The 20,015-nt window shown below is 36.8% G+C and overlaps 1 protein-coding gene across 4 annotated transcripts in view; it reads left to right on the forward strand.

The window, feature by feature from the left end:
* Positions 1-20,015, forward strand: part of HIPK1 (homeodomain interacting protein kinase 1) — a 51,762-nt gene that overhangs the window by 6,887 nt on the left and 24,860 nt on the right. For all 4 annotated transcript variants that reach the window (XM_059375803.1, XM_059375802.1, XM_059375804.1 and 1 more), the window contains 2 exons: positions 3,458-4,535; positions 13,171-13,294. In XM_059375803.1, the coding sequence (XP_059231786.1) occupies positions 3,460-4,535; positions 13,171-13,294 (1,200 nt within the window). In that variant the 5' untranslated portion in view covers positions 3,458-3,459. The remainder of the gene's footprint in view (positions 1-3,457; positions 4,536-13,170; positions 13,295-20,015) is intronic.

Here is a 20,015-nt window from a genome sequence, read left to right on the forward strand (position 1 = left end):
GTAGTATTTTAAAGTGTCTGGTTATGAACATATTTTTAAAAATTTGGTATTATACTTCATGAATTCTTTTTAGATTTATTAACTTTATAAGTTTTCATATTCCTTGATATAGCTACAAAGTGCAAATTTTGTATTCAATTCTTTTATCAAATACTTTTAGGCACATAAAGGTTGTGCTCCTGTTTCTTGATAGGTTGTTAAAATTAGTAGCTCAACAGATACGCAATGGAAAACAAATTTCAAAAATTTGCTTCCTTTCATTGTTTAAAAATTGGCTCAGTTTTATAATAGGTGAGAAGTATTTTTGCATATATTTTAATAGGTAAATTTTGTAAAGGTACACTTGGTCTCAGATTTTTCTTTTCATTTCTTTTTTTAAAAAGATTTTATTTATTTATTTATTTTTTGATAGAGAGAGACACAGCGAGAGAGGTAACACAAGCAGGGGGAGTGGGAGAGGGAAAACAGCCTTCCCAGGGAGCAGGGAGCTCCATGCGAGCTGGATCCCAGGACTCCGAACCAGGAGCCCGGGATCATGACCTGAGCCGAAGGCAGACGCTTAATGACAGCCACCCAGGCTCCCCTTTCTTTTATTTTAATTTGGTATTATGTCAGTGATAATAGGCAGAACAAGAGGACTTGTAAGTAGCCTTGGAATTAAATTGCACTGGCTTTAGCTTTTAATTTACACTTTTTTTCTCTTCAGGATTCATATAAATTATGAAAACTCTCGTTTAAAGTAAATCCAGGCCACATTTTAGAAATCGAAGGCTGAGGATTTGTTCTTCATTCCAGCTGTCTAGTCCAGTGCAGATGGTTTTTAGTTGCATTCAGGCACAAAGAAATGTACACATTGCTTTTTTATGTTCTGTAACATCCTTTGTCATGTTTCCTTCCTTTCTTGTGTGTGTTTATTCTCTTATGACTAGTAAAATTAAACTATGTTAGTGGAGTGAAGACTCCCTCTATATCTCAAAGATGCACACAGAAAATGGAGGGATATTTGAAAAATAAAACCAGGCATTTGAAAATCCTGAAGTTTAATATGAGTGGTAGGGAGTAGATAAGAGGTTGGTAGGCAGGGGTTGAAATCATCCAATAAATACTGCATGTCTGAATATTGCCAGGGTCTCTATGGTAGTTTCTGATGCTATAAGCAAAGAACAAGACCTGTATGGCACCTATCATGGAATTAACACTGTAGCTGGAGATGGGAGTAACATTGAGTAAATAATTTTGAGTTGTAAGGGAGGAACAGGGTGCTGTGGGAGTGCATGGTGGGTGGGTGGGGGGTGGTAGTTGTGGGGTGTATGTGTGTGAGTGGTGTGTGTGTGTGTGTGTGTGTGTGTGTGAATGAATGGTTTTCTCGGAAGAAAATCTTATTAGATTATCACAATATTAGAGGGCCTTCCAAGAACTGAAAAGGGCAGTATGGGCAGGATGGCTGGCATGGAGGAATCAAGGTGAGGAGGTTCTGGAAGACAACAACCAGATTTTTGGAGAGTGTTTTAAGGCAGGTTGAGGATTTTGGACTTGATCCACAAAGCAGTGGAAAACCCTGAAGGCAGGGGGAGGAAGGTGGTTAAGAAAGAAAGAGCAGTCATCTGATTTGCACAGTTTAAAAACAAAGATCCCCAGAGTGCATTCAGGATTAGTTTGGAGGCTATTGGCTGTTTGAACTAGAATGGTCCCAAAAGGGGTAGGAAAAAAATGGCCGATTTTGAAATATACTTAGGAGGTAGAATTGGTAAGATTTGGTTATAGATTAGAGGTGGAGTAATAAGGGAGGAGGAAGATTCAGGATAATAATACTAAATGAACTCCAGGCACTGAGACTGTACATGTGTTAAACAATTTAATTTTCAGAATAATCCCATGAATTATTATCACCAATTTATAGATGAGGAAACCGAGACTCATTGCCTGATTTTTGGCTTAAGATGTAGTATCATAATTGAGTTAGAAGACTAGGGGTTGGGTGGGGGCTCATAAGATTAATTTTGGACTTGTTAAATTTGGGATGTCTGCAGGATACCCAAATTGCAGTGTGGAATGTTATTTGGAAATAAGAATTTGGAGTTGATGAGAGAGAAGTCTCGGTTAGAAATAAAGATTTGAGACTCTTTTGTAGATGACTAATCCTGGGAAGTAGTTATTGGGAAGAGGGAAAGTATGGACAAGAAAAGAATTAATATAGAGCCCCACAGCATCTGAGGGTTATATGATTGAGAAGGGGAAGATAAGTAGGAAATGGCTTGTTATGCTCTGTCAGTTGTTTCAACTTTTTTCTGAAAGTATTAGCTTTGGAAGTCTTTGGGTTTATTGAGTTTGAGGTGTTTATGGGATAGTCCAGGACAGAAAATTTGGCTGTTTTACTCCCTTTCTACATGTTTTTCTAAGAATAACTTCCTGTGGTTCTTCAGAAGATCCTCTCGATAGGCTTCACACCATCTTGTTTTGTGATCATTTTATCTGTGTCTCCTTACATTGTAGTGGACAGAGCTAGACACTATTAAAATAGTTAACTGAACAGAGTAGATAAGCATCCACTTTGTCCAGTACATTCTGGACACTATTTCTATGAATGTAGTTTAAGATTGAATTAGCTTTTGGGGTGTGTGTGTGTGGGGGGGGAAACATTATTATATGTTTCTCTTACCAAATGAAAGTGTCTTTCATATACATGTGCTCCCACTAAACCTTGTATTTCTTATCCTTCTGCTTTGTGCTAGTCATATTTTGGACTATGTAGGATTCTCTATTCATGTTAAATTTCATCTGCTATTTTTGTCTTGTAGTTTCTACCCTATTGTGGTCTTTTTGAATCTGATACTTAGCAAATACTGAGTATCTGCCCAAATTTGAGTCCTGTCTAAATTTTGTAAGTGTGCCTTCTATGTCTCAATTTAAATAGTTGATCAAAAAGCTCATCAGGGCAGGAGTGAACACAGAGCTATGGAATGAGCTCTCGGGCCAAAGAGCTTGGTGCTGCTACTTAGTAGCTGTGCTGTTTTGGGCAAATTACTTTATCCACTCTGTATCTTAATTTCCTCATCTGTAAAGTGTAAATAATAGTATCTCTTCCAAAGAGTTGTGGTGACAATTAAAAGAGTAATGTATGTGAAGTGCTTAGACGACTACTTGACACATAGTAAGTGATCAGTGTTCTAAGCCATTATTATTATTATGGTTATTATTTTATAAACCGTTATAGATGTTATGCTCTTTTAACAATATGACCAACTGTTGCTGAGTCTTGAAGAGTGATTAAGAGTGAGATTGACCAAAAAATTGATCCTTCTGTAATAGGAAATGTGTTTTGGAAAATGTATAAAATAAAACCCCAGGCAGGTAGTTATACTTTACTTGTGGTTTTTCTAAACTAAAAGTCTTCTGCTCTGTTAATTGAGGGGTTGTGTAAAATTGAGGGTCTAATTCTTGCTCTCTCTCAACGTAGGTATGGCATCACAGCTGCAGGTGTTTTCCCCCCCATCAGTGTCGTCGAGTGCCTTCTGCAGTGCGAAGAAACTGAAAATAGAGCCCTCTAGCTGGGATGTTTCTGGACAGAGCAGCAACGACAAATATTATACCCACAGCAAAACCCTCCCAGCCACACAAGGGCAAGCCAACTCCTCTCACCAGGTAGCAAATTTCAACATCCCTGCCTACGACCAGGGCCTCCTCCTTCCAGCTCCTGCAGTGGAGCATATTGTTGTAACAGCTGCTGATAGCTCGGCCAGTGCTGCTCCATCAACCTTCCAAAGCAGCCAGACCCTGACTCACAGAAACAACGTTTCTTTGCTTGAGCCATATCAAAAATGTGGATTGAAAAGAAAAAGTGAGGAAGTTGACAGCAACGGTAGCGTGCAAATCATAGAAGAACATCCCCCTCTCATGCTGCAAAACAGGACTGTGGTGGGTGCTGCTGCCACGACCACCACTGTGACCACAAAGAGTAGCAGTTCCAGTGGAGAAGGGGACTACCAGCTGGTCCAGCATGAGATCCTTTGCTCTATGACCAATAGCTATGAAGTGTTGGAGTTCCTAGGCCGGGGAACATTTGGACAGGTGGCTAAGTGCTGGAAGCGGAGCACGAAGGAAATTGTGGCTATTAAAATCTTGAAGAACCACCCCTCCTATGCCAGACAAGGACAGATTGAAGTGAGCATCCTTTCTCGCCTAAGCAGTGAAAATGCTGATGAGTATAATTTTGTTCGTTCTTATGAGTGCTTTCAACATAAGAATCACACCTGCCTTGTGTTTGAGATGCTGGAGCAGAACTTGTATGATTTTCTAAAGCAGAACAAGTTTAGCCCACTGCCACTCAAGTACATCAGACCAATCTTGCAGCAGGTGGCCACAGCCCTGATGAAGCTCAAGAGCCTTGGTCTGATTCACGCTGACCTTAAGCCTGAAAACATAATGCTGGTCGATCCAGTGCGCCAACCCTACCGAGTGAAGGTCATTGACTTTGGTTCTGCTAGTCACGTTTCCAAAGCTGTGTGCTCAACCTACTTACAGTCACGTTACTACAGGCAAGTGGCAAATGCTAAAAAAGCATATCTTAGACTAGAGATCTGTCTCTGTATTTAACATATATTACATAGAGTTACATATAACAAACAATGAGTTTATTTACAGATTCTAAAGTAGAATAGGATAATATGTTTTACTTCATTCCTTGTCTGGCATTCCTATATGTAATATTTTCTTATTTCTGAAGTTATTATTTAACACTAGAAAATCTAATTCAGTCCGATTGTGAAGGTTGTTCCTTGTTGAATTATACTAGCATCTGGTTCCTTCTTTAGTACCATTATACCTAGTTTTCCCATTTTAAAGAGTCTTTAAAAATATAAAGATGTTTACTTACTTGTAATGAATTTGGGCATATGCTGCTACTTTTTTCAAGTTCCTTTCTTGGCAGGTAAGATGCCTTGGGAATAATTCCAGGTTTAACTCTAGCAACATTTCATTCTTTGACATTTTCTTTCTTTTGTAATAGAATTGGATCTGATGATTGCTAAGGGTACTTCCTGTTTTAACAGCTCCATAATAGTTCGAACTTAATCAGTTATGACCTTATTTGGTTATCCTAGAATGTCCTTGACCCAAGTGCCTTATACTTTAGTGATTTATATTTCCAGATTGGTGTGTCTAACAAAGCTGCCTTTTTAGTATATAATGATTATTAGGACAGCTCTTAAATGTCGGTATATATAATGTTGTCTGTGCTATAACCAAGAAGATTTACTGAAAGAAAAGGGGTAAGTCTTCTTAAATGAGCTTTTATTTCCTCAGTACCTCATTTATTTATCTATTTGTCTAGTTACAAATTTTAAGGAATTTGATACTTAATTTTAATGATCAATTAAATACAATTGCCCACTCACCCAATCAAGAAGTGAAACAATAAACAAAAAAAATAGGTAATCCAATGTGTTTATCAGGATATATATCAAGAGATAATCTGTCAAATGCCTATATTAACTTTTGAGTAAATAGAAAGTCTGAGCTTAGAATTTTATGTAGTGTGAAAATAATAGGATATTTTAATCTGTACAAGGCTCAGAAGAGATGCCATCTCTTTACACATCTCTTTACATCTCTTTATACATCTAATTGTGTAAAATCTGCCTAACATGAAGTTTACCATTTTAACGATTTTTAAATGAACCATTCAGTGTCATTAAGGATATTCACCGTGTTGTGTAACTATCACCACTACTAAATTTTATTTATCACCCAAAACAGAAGCTCTGTGACCATTGAGTGTTAACTCCCACCTTTCTCCTACCCTTGGTATCCTCTATTTGACTTTGTGTCTCTATGCATTTGCCTATCTAGATATTGCATGTAAGTGGAATTATACAATATTTGATATTTGTCCCTTTGTGTCTGGTTTATTTCACTTAGCATAATGTTTCCAAGGTTAAGTCATACTATCAAATATATCAGAATTTCATTCCTTTTCATGACTAAATAATATTCTGGTGCATGTATGTATTAGATTTTGTTTACCCATTCTCTTGGGTTTCCAGATTTTTGGCTATTATGAATAATGCTACAAAGAACATTAGCGTTCAAGAGTTTAAGTCCCTGTTTTCCATTCTTTTGGTGGGTATATAGCCAAAAGTAGAATTGCTGGATCATATGGTAATTCTATGTTTAACTTTTTGAGGAACCATCAAACTATTTTCCACTAGTAATGAATAAAGATTCCAGTTTCTCCACCTCCTCATCAACAGCTTTTTTTCCCCTTTTTTTCTTTTTTGAAGTCGGGGGGATAATAGCCATTCTTATGTGTATGAAATGGTATTCATGTGGTTTTGATTTACATTTCCCTAATGAGTAATGATGCTGAGAATCTTTTCACTTATTTTTTTATTTTATTTTATTTTATTTTTTAAGGTTTTATTTATTTATTTGACAGAGAGAATGGGAACATAAGTAGGGGGAGTGGGAGAGGGAGAAGCAGGCTTCCTGTGTTGCTGGGAGCCTGATGCAGGGCTTGATCCCAGGACCCTGGGATCATGACCTGAGCTGAAGGCAGACGCTTAATGACTGAGCCACCCAGGTGCCCCGACCATCTTTTCATTTATTGCACATCTGTGTATCTTCGGGGAAATGTCTGTTCAAGTCCTTTGTCCATTTTTGAATTAGATTTTTTTTTTTTGGTTGAGTTTTAAGAGTTCTTTATATATTCTAAGTATTAATCCCTCTGCAGATAGTTGATTTGCAAATGTATTCTCTCATTCCATTGTGTTACCTATTTACTTTGTCAGTGGTATTTGCACAGAAGTTTTAAATTTTATTGAAGTTCAGTTGGTGTTTTTTGTTGCTTATACTTTTGGTATTCTTTCTAAGAAATCATTGTCAAACTGATGTCATGAAACTTTTTCCCATTTGTTTTCCTGTAAGAGTTCTATAGTTTTTAGCTCTTACTTAAAAGAATGTAAGAATACAGACATAGATAGCTCTTATAGTTGGGTCTTTGGTCTATTTTTAGGTTAACTTTTGTATATGGTGTAAGTTAGGGATTCGGTTTCATTCTTTTGCCTATGAATATTCAGTTTTCCTAGCACCATTTGCTTAAAAGACTATCTTTTCTCTATTGAAAGGTCTTGACATTTGTCATAATTCATTGACCACAAATACAGGGGTTTATTTCTTGGCTCTCTCCTCTCTTCTATTGGTCTGTATGTCTGTCTTTATGCCAGTACCACACTGTCTTGATTACCAGTAGCTTGGTAGTAAGTTTTAAAAATTTAAAATCAAGTTTTGGCTATTTGGAGTCTCTTGAAATTCCATGTGAATTTTAGGATGGATTCTTCTATTTTTACAAAAAACATCATTGGTTTTTGAAGGGATTGCACTGAATCTGTAAATCACTTTGGGTAGTAATGACATCATCACAGCATTATGTCTTCCAATCCATTCTTCTCTATTTTTATCTTTTCCTTTTATAGTTTTGTAAAACTCTGATTATTTCTTGAGTGAGATGGAGTAAAGAGATTCCTACGGCCTTGGTTTCTCATTTCATTATGCTCTAGGCAGTTTGGCTATTTTTGCAACTCTCACCTCCATTTAGTTAGTTATTCATGACTTAGAAGATTTAGGTTCTGATTGCTTTTTCTTTTAGTATTCTCCTTTGAGCAATCCCACCACCACCCACTCAGGTATATATACAGAAACACTCTACAGGTGCACTTAAGAGCTCAGTTCTGCATCTCGACTTTGGAGCACTGGGGAGGTAGGAGGAAGGGCACTGCTGAAGGGTGTGGGGGTTGATCAGCTCTTGCTTCTCCATCTCTTCTCCAGTCAGTGCCTGCAGGTGTTCTTTAACTCGTAGCCTTATCTGTGGTAACGGAAGCCAATGTTAAGATTGAAAAGCAATTAGAAGTAAGAATTATTTTGTGAAATAATTTTAATGGAATTTTCTCTTAAAGGGTAAAGGAGATTTGAAGGGTAAATAGTTCTGGCTGCTTAGCTTTCTCTAATAACTAACTCATTTGAATAATTTTTAGTGTTAGGTTGCTGGTCTTTGGCCCTTTTCCTATCCTTTTGATATACTTTTTTTTTTTTTTTTTTTAATTTATTTGAGAGAGAGAGAGCATGAGCTGCAGGGAGAGGGAGAGAGAAGCAGACTCCCTGCTAGGCAGGAAGCCAGATGTGGGGCTGGATCCCAGGATGAAGGCAAATGCTTAACTGACTGAGTCACCCAGGTGCCCCTTGATTAATTTTTTTTAAAGATTTTATTTATTTGAGAGAGGGGGAGAACGCATAGGAAGAGTGAGAAGGAGAAGCAGACTCCCTGCCAAGCAGAGAGCCCAACATGGGGCTCATGGGGCTTGACCTAGGACACTGAGATCATGACATAAGCCAAAGGCAGATGCTTAACTGACTGAGCCACCCAAGCACCCTATCCTTTTGATTTAATTTCAGCTGTCATTTGAGTAATTCGATTATGTTTTGTTTTTATAAGAAATACGATTTTCAGATTTTTAAGTCCACTGGTAATTACTCTTCAACAAGTCATCCTGGCGATTCATTGCATTTAGTTCTCAACTAGAGGAGTAATTGTGACTGGAGCTCAGTTTACCCCTTAAAAACAGGAGTTCTTTCTGCATATTACTGAGTAATTACTGTGCATACTGAAGTTCAGTATCCAGGGCTTAACTGCATTTAGGGTTTTTTTTTTCCATTTGAAATTTAACATGAATATGCTCTTATGTCACAGTAATACTTGATAATGAACCTCAGGCCAATGGAATAGCAGCTCAGGCATTCTTTCTTTACCATTAATTTTATCCACAGTGGTCCTCTTTGCGTTGCATTTAGAGTCTGTTAAGTCCTCACCCTGGTGTCTTTTAGAAAACCTCTGTGAAATCTCTTTGGCCAGGGAAGCATCCTGGCTCCAAAGCCAGACTTCCTCTTACCTTCCTTTTTAGTTTACATTGCTTCATCTTCTGATTACATGCCAAAATATTATCAGTTGACATAAATTTTTGCCACCATACTTCTCTTTTGGCCATCGGCTTGGCATTTATGTCTTAGCCAATGGAAATAATATATTTTATTTCCTGGACGCTATAATTGTGTTTGCCGACTACTTCCAAAGAAGTTGCTGTCTTTTGGGGCTTGAGTTTAGGCACAAGGGTTTGCCATGTTTACAAGCTTAGTGCTTTTCCATTCTGAACAATTTAACTGGCTTTATTAAAGTTGAGATCACTGTATTTGTTATATATGGAAGGACAAGAGCTAGAGAAGGAAAGCATATTTTCAGTTTAACATAGACAAATAAACAGTTTCACCTAAGCCACAGATGCAGGAAGTTAGGCTTTATGTAATATCTCTGATCTGGTAAGTAAGTTTGATGCCTCTGAGATGGGCAGGAAGAAACAAGAGTGCTCATGACAATGAGCAGGGTTTAATTTGTTCTGTTAAGTGATCCTAACCACAACTTGCTCCATGTTCTAGTGAAATAATGCTTTATGGCTTTGGAGGGATTTTTTAGTTTAAAGAAATTTGAAGTTGGAAAATCAAAAGGCAAGAATTGCTATTTCTGCCACCTGGTTTTAGTCATTACAGCCTGCTTAGTATTTGTTCTTAAAGGATGGGATGTATTTTCAAAGAGGAGACCCACTAAGTCCAAAGTACAGTTAATGCCATTTTCCTACAAAAGTGAATACTGCCAGTTTGGGTTTTTTCCCTCTCTTCCATGTGTTTCTATAGGTCATCTTTTTAAATGTTCAGTTGTTAGAATGTCAGAGCTGGAGTGGGACCTAGAAGAGTAATTAACCTCACTCAGCCTCCCTAACAGATGAAGTATAAGCAGAATTTTAGTGTTGAGAGTTTATGTTGAAGGACTGAGAGATAATGGAAGGCAAGGGGAAAGATGATACAGTAATGAAGATAGCACCAAGAATTATAATCTGAATTCAGAGTTTAAAACATTCAGTCTTTAGAGGTGAGCCTGCTTTAAATGTTCTGTTCAGTAAAAGAAAAGAACCTCAGTCTTTTTGCTTCCTAGAGTTTAGGTGAGACAGTATTTCTAGTTTCTAATGATAGTGAAAATCCCTCACTAGACTGAGCAACCTTATTTTATTTTTACTTTCTTTTTTTTTTCTTTGATACTTAACTTTTTGTATGGTAGATGTGGTAGAGTTACTGTTTTAAGTGAGTTTTTGCTGGAAATCCTTAGCTGCTTTTGTTACTCCGGAAGCAGAGTGAGACCAAATGGAAAAACTGATTCCAGTCAGTCTTTAGGGGATTTTTTTGTCTAATGAGGCTTGGGGGCTGGAATTAATGTTTTTCTTAATTTCCCTGAAACTTTAAGCTTTGGAAGCCTAATAGTTATCACATATTTTTGCTACCTTTCTAAAGAAATAAGTTATTGGGTGGCCTGCCCCTCCCTATGACCTACCTTTGGATTTTAAAATGTCTTCCTGGAATAGTGGGAATGGCAAAAATCAATCTGCTGCTCTTCAACTGATGCTTAGGAATGTTCTAAGCCCAGTTTTTATTTTGGCACAAAGCCATTTGCGTGCTCCCTGCCAGCTATTTTTGGCACTGTCATGAACTTGGAAATTAATGATTCTGCTCACTGAAAGTAAAAATTTTGTCCCCTTTTCAATTTTAGAAAAGCTTTTATGTTTCTGGATACTCTTATGCTCTAGTTTATTAATGCTGTTAAACTTGTGCCATCTTAAAAACATGCTACCGTGATTGGGATTTAATTAAACTCTGAAATTTCATCAGTAATATGTCGCTCTAGCCACCTGCAACAGGAATATCCCTTTCGAAGTTCGTTTCTTTGGCTAACAAAACCACAGTTCACATCATTAGTATAAAAACTGGTGATATTAGTCTTTCCATAGATAGCTGTCAAATAGCGAAGTCTTAGCAGGCCTGGATCAGTCTTACGCTGTTCCTGTTCTAGGATCAGGAAAGCCTTTGGATCCTGAGAAGTCCTCTTATTTACCTTATTTTCTAAGGGCTACTTACTTAGAAAATTACTTCGGGGAGGATATTCTTATTTAAGGAAATACCCTTTATACAGCCCCTGCTCAGTCCTCCCTGCCCCAGAGCAGCAGCGTGCACATAATATTTAAAAGTTGGAGAAATCTAGGCACTCCATGAGGGGACACAGTCTGTTAAAGGGCTCCTTGTGGAGACAGATCTGCCAAGGGGTCTGGATTTGGTGTGCCCTTCCTTACAGATTCTAATTCTGTGACTTGTAAGAAGGAAGGAAATTGTCTGGAGATGATGATAAAATGTTTACGAGCTCAGCTCTTAGATTCAGATTGCCTGTGCTCCATCAGTTAGTAATTGTGTGGCCTTGGGTGAGTTACTTAACTTCTCAGTGCCCAGTTTCTTCATCTGTAAAATGGAGGATCCTTTATTACATAGCATCTAAGATACCATTGATTAGAGGTTGAAACATTTATATACCAATAAGGTAAATGCACTGCCATTAAGCTAAAATACTCATCATTTGCAAGTATTTTCTTGATTTTAGAGATGTTAAAATATGAAAAAAAAAAAGCACCTTAGAATTGATGACTTGGAGCACCTGGGTGGCTCATTTGGTTAAGCATCTGACTCTTGATCTCAGGGTTGTGAGTTCAAGCCCCATGCTGGGCTCCATGCAGGGCATGGAATCTACTTAAAAAAAAAAAAAAAAGAATTGATGACTTAACAGTAATAGTATCTATTTTCATCGGATTGTTGTAAGGAGTAAGTGACCACATTTGTAAAGAACTTAGAACAGTGAGTGGCACAGAGTAAGTGCTATATGAGTGTCATCTTTTATTATTATTGATATTAGTAATAACCTGTTATTAGCATCCCCCCTTTAAACCCATTTATCTCATAATTTTAGTCATGGTTTAAAAAATGCCATGTAGGGCGCCTGGGTGGCTCAGTGGGTTAAGCAACTGCCTTCGGCTCAGGTCATGGCCCCGGAGTCCCGGGATTGAGTCCCACATCGGGCTCCCAGCTTCATGGGGAGTCTGCTTCTCCCTCTGACCTTCTCGCCTCTCATGTTCTCTCTCACTGTCTTCTCTCAAATAAATAAATAAAATCTTAAAAAAAAAATGCCATGTATACTACCATGCCAAATAGATTTATATAGGTGGATATATACAACTTTTACTTTTTTGGAGACAGTACAATACAACTCTGGGCCCAGATTGCCAGGGTTCAAATCCTAGCCCTTCCACTTATTAACTGTAATTTTGGGCAGATTACTTACTCTGTTTGCCTCAGTTTCCTCTATAAATGGGTAATGATTTTTTTAAAGATTTTATTTATTTATTTGACAGAGAGGGAGATCACAAGTAGGCAGAGAGACAGAGAGAGAGGGGAAGAAGCAGGCTCCCCGCTGAGCAGAGAGCCCAATGTGGGACTCGATCCCAGGACCCTGGGATCATAACCAGAGCCAAAGGCAGAGGCTTAAACCACTGAGCCACCCAGGCACCCAAGTGGGTAATGATTTTATCTTAGATATGTTCATATATATATAAAGCTTTTAGTTTATCTTAGTCTTCTCTTCAAGGCTCCATAGGGTTTGGTTTCTCACTTTGAGCATTAATGGAAGTGAATATTTCTGTAGTGCTTTCAACCATGATATCTCTACAGAAGGCATTTCTGTTACCAAGGGATATTTATTGATCAGGTCACTTAATTTTTTTTCTATAATTAAAAAGGTGCTAAGAATAAAAAGAATAAATTTGTGATCCCTTATCTGTGATTTCAGAATTAAAAAACTTTAAGTTTGGCATAAGCTCATTTATTGGCAAACTGTCTTGAACTAATGTAAGGTGATTTAAGTCTTTATTTAGCCAACTTAGTATGACTGTTCAATTGTTTCATTGTGGAAATACTAATGTGTTTGATTTTGGGGTGCTTTCCTAAACTCCATTGGGATTACTATGCAATATGTAGTTTTATGTATGGTGATACCTTTCTGAAATTCAAAAAAACATTCAATTCCATAACACATCTGGCCCCAGAAGTTTCAAATGATGGATTTTTATATCAAAGATAGTTTTCAGTTTCTTTAAATCAATATGTACCTTAAGCTGGTACTAAAACAGAGCTTAGTCGACATAGTTAATTTCCCCAAATAATGTTTGTTTTTTAATTTGCTTCTTTTGTTTTTGCTAGAGCCCCTGAAATTATTCTTGGATTACCGTTTTGTGAAGCTATTGATATGTGGTCATTGGGCTGTGTGATAGCTGAGCTGTTCCTGGGATGGCCTCTTTATCCTGGTGCTTCAGAATATGATCAGGTAAGAGTATATTTTTGGATGGAAATAGAATGCAAGTATTTACTAGTGAAATAGATTCTAGAGGAAGTACTTACTAGTGAAGTATTTAGATATTAGGGAAAGAGTAGTCCAATTAGAAAGGATTTTTTTGGAGACTAGAATTTTCTCTACCTGTTTCTGAGTTTGGTATTATGTTTGCAATTCAGAATTTTAAGTTTTTTATTTCATATTACCTTAGATTGGTACTTTTCCGGATCTGTCATGATTTATTAAGACTGGTTGTGGTTAACAAGTGTGTCTTGTGAGTTTTTAAGATAGGAAAATAAAGAAGGATGAGGAATTGGAATTTTAAGAGTGAACTTTGTCTCATTCAGAGCTGTTACTTCCTTTTATACATGACATATGCTGAAATAAGTACTCTCTACATACTGAAACACATTTGGCCCCGAAAGCTGTAATGTATACTGGGTTTCTGTAAAATAGGATTTAGGAGGGAAATCATATGAATTGAAAAGTATTGTTTAGAAGATGATCTGTGTCTCAAAACAGAAGCTTTACAAGATGTCCGAGTTTCCCAAGGAGCTCGTCCTAAGGGAAAAGGTTTTGCCATGGATGTATTACTGTACTATGTATAATTGTATTATTTGCCGTGGATGTATCATATGTATTATGCCATGAATTCTTATTTCTTGTTCTTTAAAAAAAAAAAAGGTTTTAATTACTATGCTGTAAGCTCTTTAAGGGCTTAGACTGATTCCACTCGTGTGTCCTCAGCTCCTGACATTATGTCTGACACATAGTAGGTACATGAGGATTATTATTTTTTGTTTTTAAAGAAGTAAATGGTTCTCTGGAATTATTAATAGGAAAAAAGAGTAAAACAGTATTTTTTCCTATTCAACTTAGAATTTTTGATTCCTTGATTCATTTCAGAGCCACCTTCTAAAAATTTGACTCTTTGGGCATGTCTTTGATTGAAACAAAAAATGAGTTGCTCATGTGATAAGTAACTGGTTACTTTGAGCTTTGTAATAATTCTGCTGTATGAGAGAGAAGCCAGCTTTCTTGTTTTACAATGACAAAGTGTGAGGGAGATAAATGATGCAAAAACACAGTTGGTTGAACTAAGCCATTGATTCTCCTTTTTGGGTCTTAGACCCTTATGAGAATCTGATGAAAGATAAGGTGTATGGATATTCTTAGAAAAATTTATGTACAGTATTTTGAGTTCAAATTTAGGGGATTCATGATTCCTAATTAAGAAACCTTGTTCTGAGCAGTTACAGCCCCCCAAGTGCCATTCCTAGGCCAACCTTCAACCTTTGTAAACAGATTGGTACTGTTAATTTTCCTAGGAAATAGAGCCAAATGAAATTAGGTTTAGAAGTTAAGATACAACTGGTTTTTTTTTTTTTTTTTAAATAAAGAAATGATCTGATAGTTTTGAGAGAATTTTTGCCTAGTGCATAGATGTGAAACTGTGGGTGGTAGGAGGAAGTCGTTTTTCCCATGCTGAATAAATAGGGTACTGCTGTTGTAGAGCAGGATGGGGATGGTTTATCTTGGTGCATCTCTGGTTATACAAAAAGATTTCTGTTGTAGGATTTCTATTCTTATAGTTAAGTTTGTTTAAAACAACTTATATTGAGATACAATTCATATACCATGTAGTTCAGCCATTTAAAGTGTACAACTCCCTGATTTTTAGCACATTCACAGGGCTGTAAACCATAACTATGGTCAGTTTTAGAACATTTTCATCCCTCTGTAATGGAACCCTATACCTAATTAGTTGTCAATGCCCTTTCCCCTGAACCTCTGCGTCCCCCACCCCGTGGCAACCACTAATCTACTTTCTGTTTCTATAGAGTTGCCTAATGTAGTTGATCATATTTATCACATACCATGGGTGGTTTTCTGAGATGGACTTCTTTTACTTAACATGTTTTTCATCCATGCTGTGGCCTGTTATCAGAACGTTATTACTTTTTATGGCTGAATAATGTTGCATTGTATATATGCATACCACATTTTGTTTGCCCATTCATGTGTTGATGGACATTGAGTTACCATCTTTTGGCTGTTGTGAAAAATGATGCTATGAACATTGACATATAAGTGTTTAAGTTCCTGTTTTCAATTTTTGGGGCTATATAACTAGAAATAGAATTGTTGGGTCATATGGTAATTTTATGTTTAAACAAACTTTTTCACAGTGGTCACACCATTTTACATTCCTACCAACAGTACACAAGAGTTCAATTTCTCTATATCCTTGCCAACACTAGTTCTTTTCTTTCTTTTAAAAAAAATAGCAGCCATCCTTATGCATGTGAAGTGATAATCTCATTGTGATTTTGATTTCCATTTCTCTAACAACTAGTGATGTTGAGCATCATTTTATGTGCTTACTAGATATCTATTTATCTTCTTTAGAGAAATCTATTCAGGTGTGCATGAGTGGCTCAGTCAGTTGAGCGTCCAACTTTTGATTTTGGCTCAGGTCATGATCTTGAGGTCATTAGATAAAGCCCAAGTCAGGGTCTGTGCTCAGTGAGGAATCTACTTGAGATTCTTTCTCTCCCTCTCCTCTTCCCCCCCACTGCACTCAGGAATCTCTCCCCAACAGCACCCTAAAAATCAATCAATCAATCAATCAATCTTTAGAAAATCTACTCAAGTCCATTGCCCATTTTTTAATTGGGTTGTTTATTATTGAGTTGTAGGAGTTTGTATATATTCTGGGTATTAATCCCTTATCAGATACATAATTTTCAAAAACTCTCGCATTCCTTAGGGTTGCCTTTTCACTGTGTTGATAGCATTGTTTGCACAAAAGTTTTTAATTTTGATGGAGTCCCATTTGCTTGCTTTTCCTTTTGTTGCTTGTACTTTTGGTATCATATCTGAGAAATTATTAACAAATCCAAAGTCATGAAGCTTTTCTCCTATGTTTTCTTCTAAGATTTTATAGTTTTATCTCTTACCTTTAGATCTTTGAGCCATTTTAAGTAGATTTTTCTATATAGAATAAAGCAAGGGTTCAATTTCATTGTTTTGTATGTGGATATTCAGTTTTTCCAACACCATTTTCTGTAAGACTGTTCTTTCCCTACCTCTTTGCATCCCTATCAAAGATCAATTGACCGTAAATACAGTGATTTATTTGTGGACTCCTAAGTTCTGTTCCATTGATCTATACATCTGTGTTTATCCAGTATTACACTGTTAGGATTACTGTAGTTATGTGGTCAGTTTTGAAACTAGGAAGTGTGAGTTTTCTAACTTTTTCTTTTCTATTTTTTTTATTTATTTGACAGAGAGAGAGAGAGAGATCCCAAGTAGGTAGATAGGCAGGCAAAGAGAGAGGGGGAAAGCAGGCTCCCTGCTGAGCAGAGAGCCCGATGAGGGGCTCAATCCCAGGACCCTGAGATCATGGCCTGAGCAGAAGGCAGAGGTTTAACCCACTGAGCCACCCAGGCGCCCCTAACTTTTTTCTTTTTCAATATTGTTTTGGCTATTCAAGGGACCTTGAGATTCCATGTGAATTTTAGGTTTTTTTTTTTTAATTTCTACAAAATAGTTATTGGTTGTTTTGTTTAAAAAGTAGAGTCCATTAAATCTCTGGGAGGTATCACCATCTTAACAATATTGTCTTCTTTTTTTTTTTTTTTTTAAAGATTTTATTTATTTATTTGACAGAGAGAGATCACAGTAGACAGAGAGGCAGGCAGAGAGAGAGAGAGAGGGAAGCAGGCTCCCTGCTGAGCAGAGAACCCGATGTGGGACTCGATCCCAGGACCCTGAGCCGAAGGCAGCGGCTTAACCCACTGAGCCACCCAAGTGCCCCACAATATTGTCTTCTGATCCCATAAATGTGACCAGATTTTTTAGGTTTTCTTTAGCAACATTTTGTAATATTCAGAGTACAAGTTTTACATCTCTCTTATTAAATTTATTTCTAAGTATTCTATTTTTTTTTATGTGGTGGTAAATGGAATTGTTTTCTTTATTTTATTTTCAGGTTATTCATTGCTAATGTATAGAAATACAGTGAGTTTTGTAATTGATCTTTTATTCTTCAAACTTGTTGAACTCTTTTTCTAGTAGTTTTCTTCCTTTTTTTTTTTTTAAGGTTCTTTTACTTTATTATTTTCATTAAGTGATCTGTATTCCCAGTGTGGGGGTTGAATTCATTGGACTTGAACTCATGATAAAGAGTTGCATACTCTACTGACTAGCCATCCTGGTGCCCCTCTAGTAGTTTTTTTTCCCCTCCTCCCCTTCTCCTCCTCCTCCTCCTCCTCCTCCTTCTTCTTTTTAAATTTGAGAGCAGAGAGAGAGAATGAGAAGGGAGAGGGTCAGAGGGAGAAGCAGACACTTCGCTGAGTAGGGAGCCCAATGTGACCCTCGATGCTGGGACTCTGGGATCATGACTTGAGCCAAAGGCAGTTGCTTAACCAACTGAGCCACCCAGGCGCCCCCCTCAAGTAGCTTTCTGATAGAGCTCTAGTTCTCATTGTTTTAATGGAATCCTTATAATTTTCTAACTATAAAATCAAGTCATCTACAAATAAAAATGGTTTTACATCTTCCTTTCCAGTTTGAATTCCTTTTTTTTCTTGCCTAATTGCTTTGTATTAAAGCAGTAGTAACAGTGTTGAATAGAAGTATAAGAGCAGAAATCCTTGTCTTGTTCCAGATTTTAGGGGGAAAATAATTCAGTATATCAGCTAAAGGTTTTTCATGAATACTACAGCAGATTTTATAGCAGATATTTGTGATTCTTGAAATATTAGTTAATAGCTTCAGATTTGTTGAAAACATTTTGTTTAATATAACAAATGACAATAATGCTTTGTTTGCATAAATGCAGGACTTTTGTTTTTGCTGTTGTAAGCTATGTGAAAAGCAGTATCTGGATGATAGCTTCCCATTCTACTTTCACAGTGAAACCCATTCTGTAATATTAAAATTTTTAAATGTTTTAATTCTTAAAGTGCATCATTATAGAAAAATTAGAAAAGATGCAGTAAACCAAGAGATAAAACTTTTAACCTTTAGTAGTTTCAACCTTCAGAGGTGACCCTTTATGATTTGGCATATTTTGTATTTATTTATGTATATAATTTGTTAATTTTCATCATGTACTTATTGAGTACTTACCTTAGACAGTGGGGATATAGTGCTGCATAAAACATACTTGCCCTCATGGAGGCTGTAGTTTGGTGATGGGAAACAGGCACTAAGTAAATAATTAAGTAATACTTTTCTACATAATATATAAATTATATACATAATCTCCAATTATATACATAGATCTCCAGTTTTTTTACAGGATTTCTACAAAACACAAATTGATCATGCTACTTCCTTATTCTTCAGTGGTTTTTAAAATACTTTTGGAATGAAGGCTAAATTCTTAATATGGCCTCTGAGCCCCTACATAGGTTGTCCTTCCCCTTTCTCTCTCCCTCTCTTTGATCTTATACCATTTCTTCTTGCTTTTCGAAAAGTGCTCTAACACTATTGGCATCATTTCAGCACTGGTTAAGAATATGCATCCTTCCAGCAAAGGCCCCTTGTACATACTTTTCTCATAGTCTGGAATGCTTCTGTACCACCCATTCATTTCATCTAGTCAGTGCCTACTCATTTATTAGCTCAAGCATTACTTTCTCAAGGAGCTTTTCCTTACCAGTCCCCAGTCTAGCTTGGGTTCCTTTGCTATGCATTTTTATAGAAGCTTGTTTCTTTTTTTCAGAATGCGAATTCAGTTTGAATATTCAGTTTCTGTCTCCCTCACTTGACTGCAGGGTTTATGAGAGCAGGAACCATATCTATTTTTAAAATCACCAGTGCCTCGCTCAATAAGTACTTCCTAAAAGAATGAATGAATATATGTGCTATATATAGTTCTATTCCACATGATAAACTTAGGGATATAGAGGAGCATATATACTGTATTTGGTCATATTTAAGACACTACTGACTGAAAGATACACCATTTTTTTGTACCTGTAAGAAAGAATGCTGCCAGTTAAACCATGACAGTTATCAGTTGTGAGACATATCTTGATTTCAAAGATGTTAGTGTGAAAAAATATGCCTCTTAGAATCAGTGAAATGTAATTTTTTTTTAAGTGAGATTATTTAATTTGTAATCTTGTTTTTCTACTTGGTATACTGTGAAATATCTTTATGTGTCAAGAATTAAACTTCTGTCATTTATTTATTTTACTTATTTTGAGAGTGTGAGCATGCACATGTGAGTAAGCAGGGTGGGGAGGGGCAGAGGGACAGGAAGAGAGAATCTTCAGCAGGATCTATGCCTAGTGCATCTAGTCCTGACCTAGGACTCGATCTCAAGACCCTGAGATCATGACCTTAGCCAAAATCAAGAGTCTGATGCCTAACTGTCTGAGCCACCCAGTTGCCCTTCTTCTATTGTTTTAAATGTCTGAGTGGTATTTTATTGCACAAATTTTATTTTGGATTTTAAAAAATATTTCACCATTTTTATATGTAAAAGAAGTTCATATTTAAAATATTCTTATATAGGGGGACCTGGGTGGCTCAGTGGGCTAAGCCTCTGCCTTTAGCTCAGGTCATGATCCCAGGATCCTGGGATCAAGCCCTGTATCAGGCTCAGCAGGGAGCCTTTTTCCCTCTCTCTCTCTCTGCCTGCCTCTCTGCCTACTTATGATCTCTGTCTGTCAAATAAATAAATAAAAATAAAATC

Source organism: Mustela nigripes, chromosome 14 (genome assembly GCF_022355385.1).
Source record: "Mustela nigripes isolate SB6536 chromosome 14, MUSNIG.SB6536, whole genome shotgun sequence".
Taxonomy (NCBI): Eukaryota; Metazoa; Chordata; class Mammalia; order Carnivora; family Mustelidae; genus Mustela; species Mustela nigripes.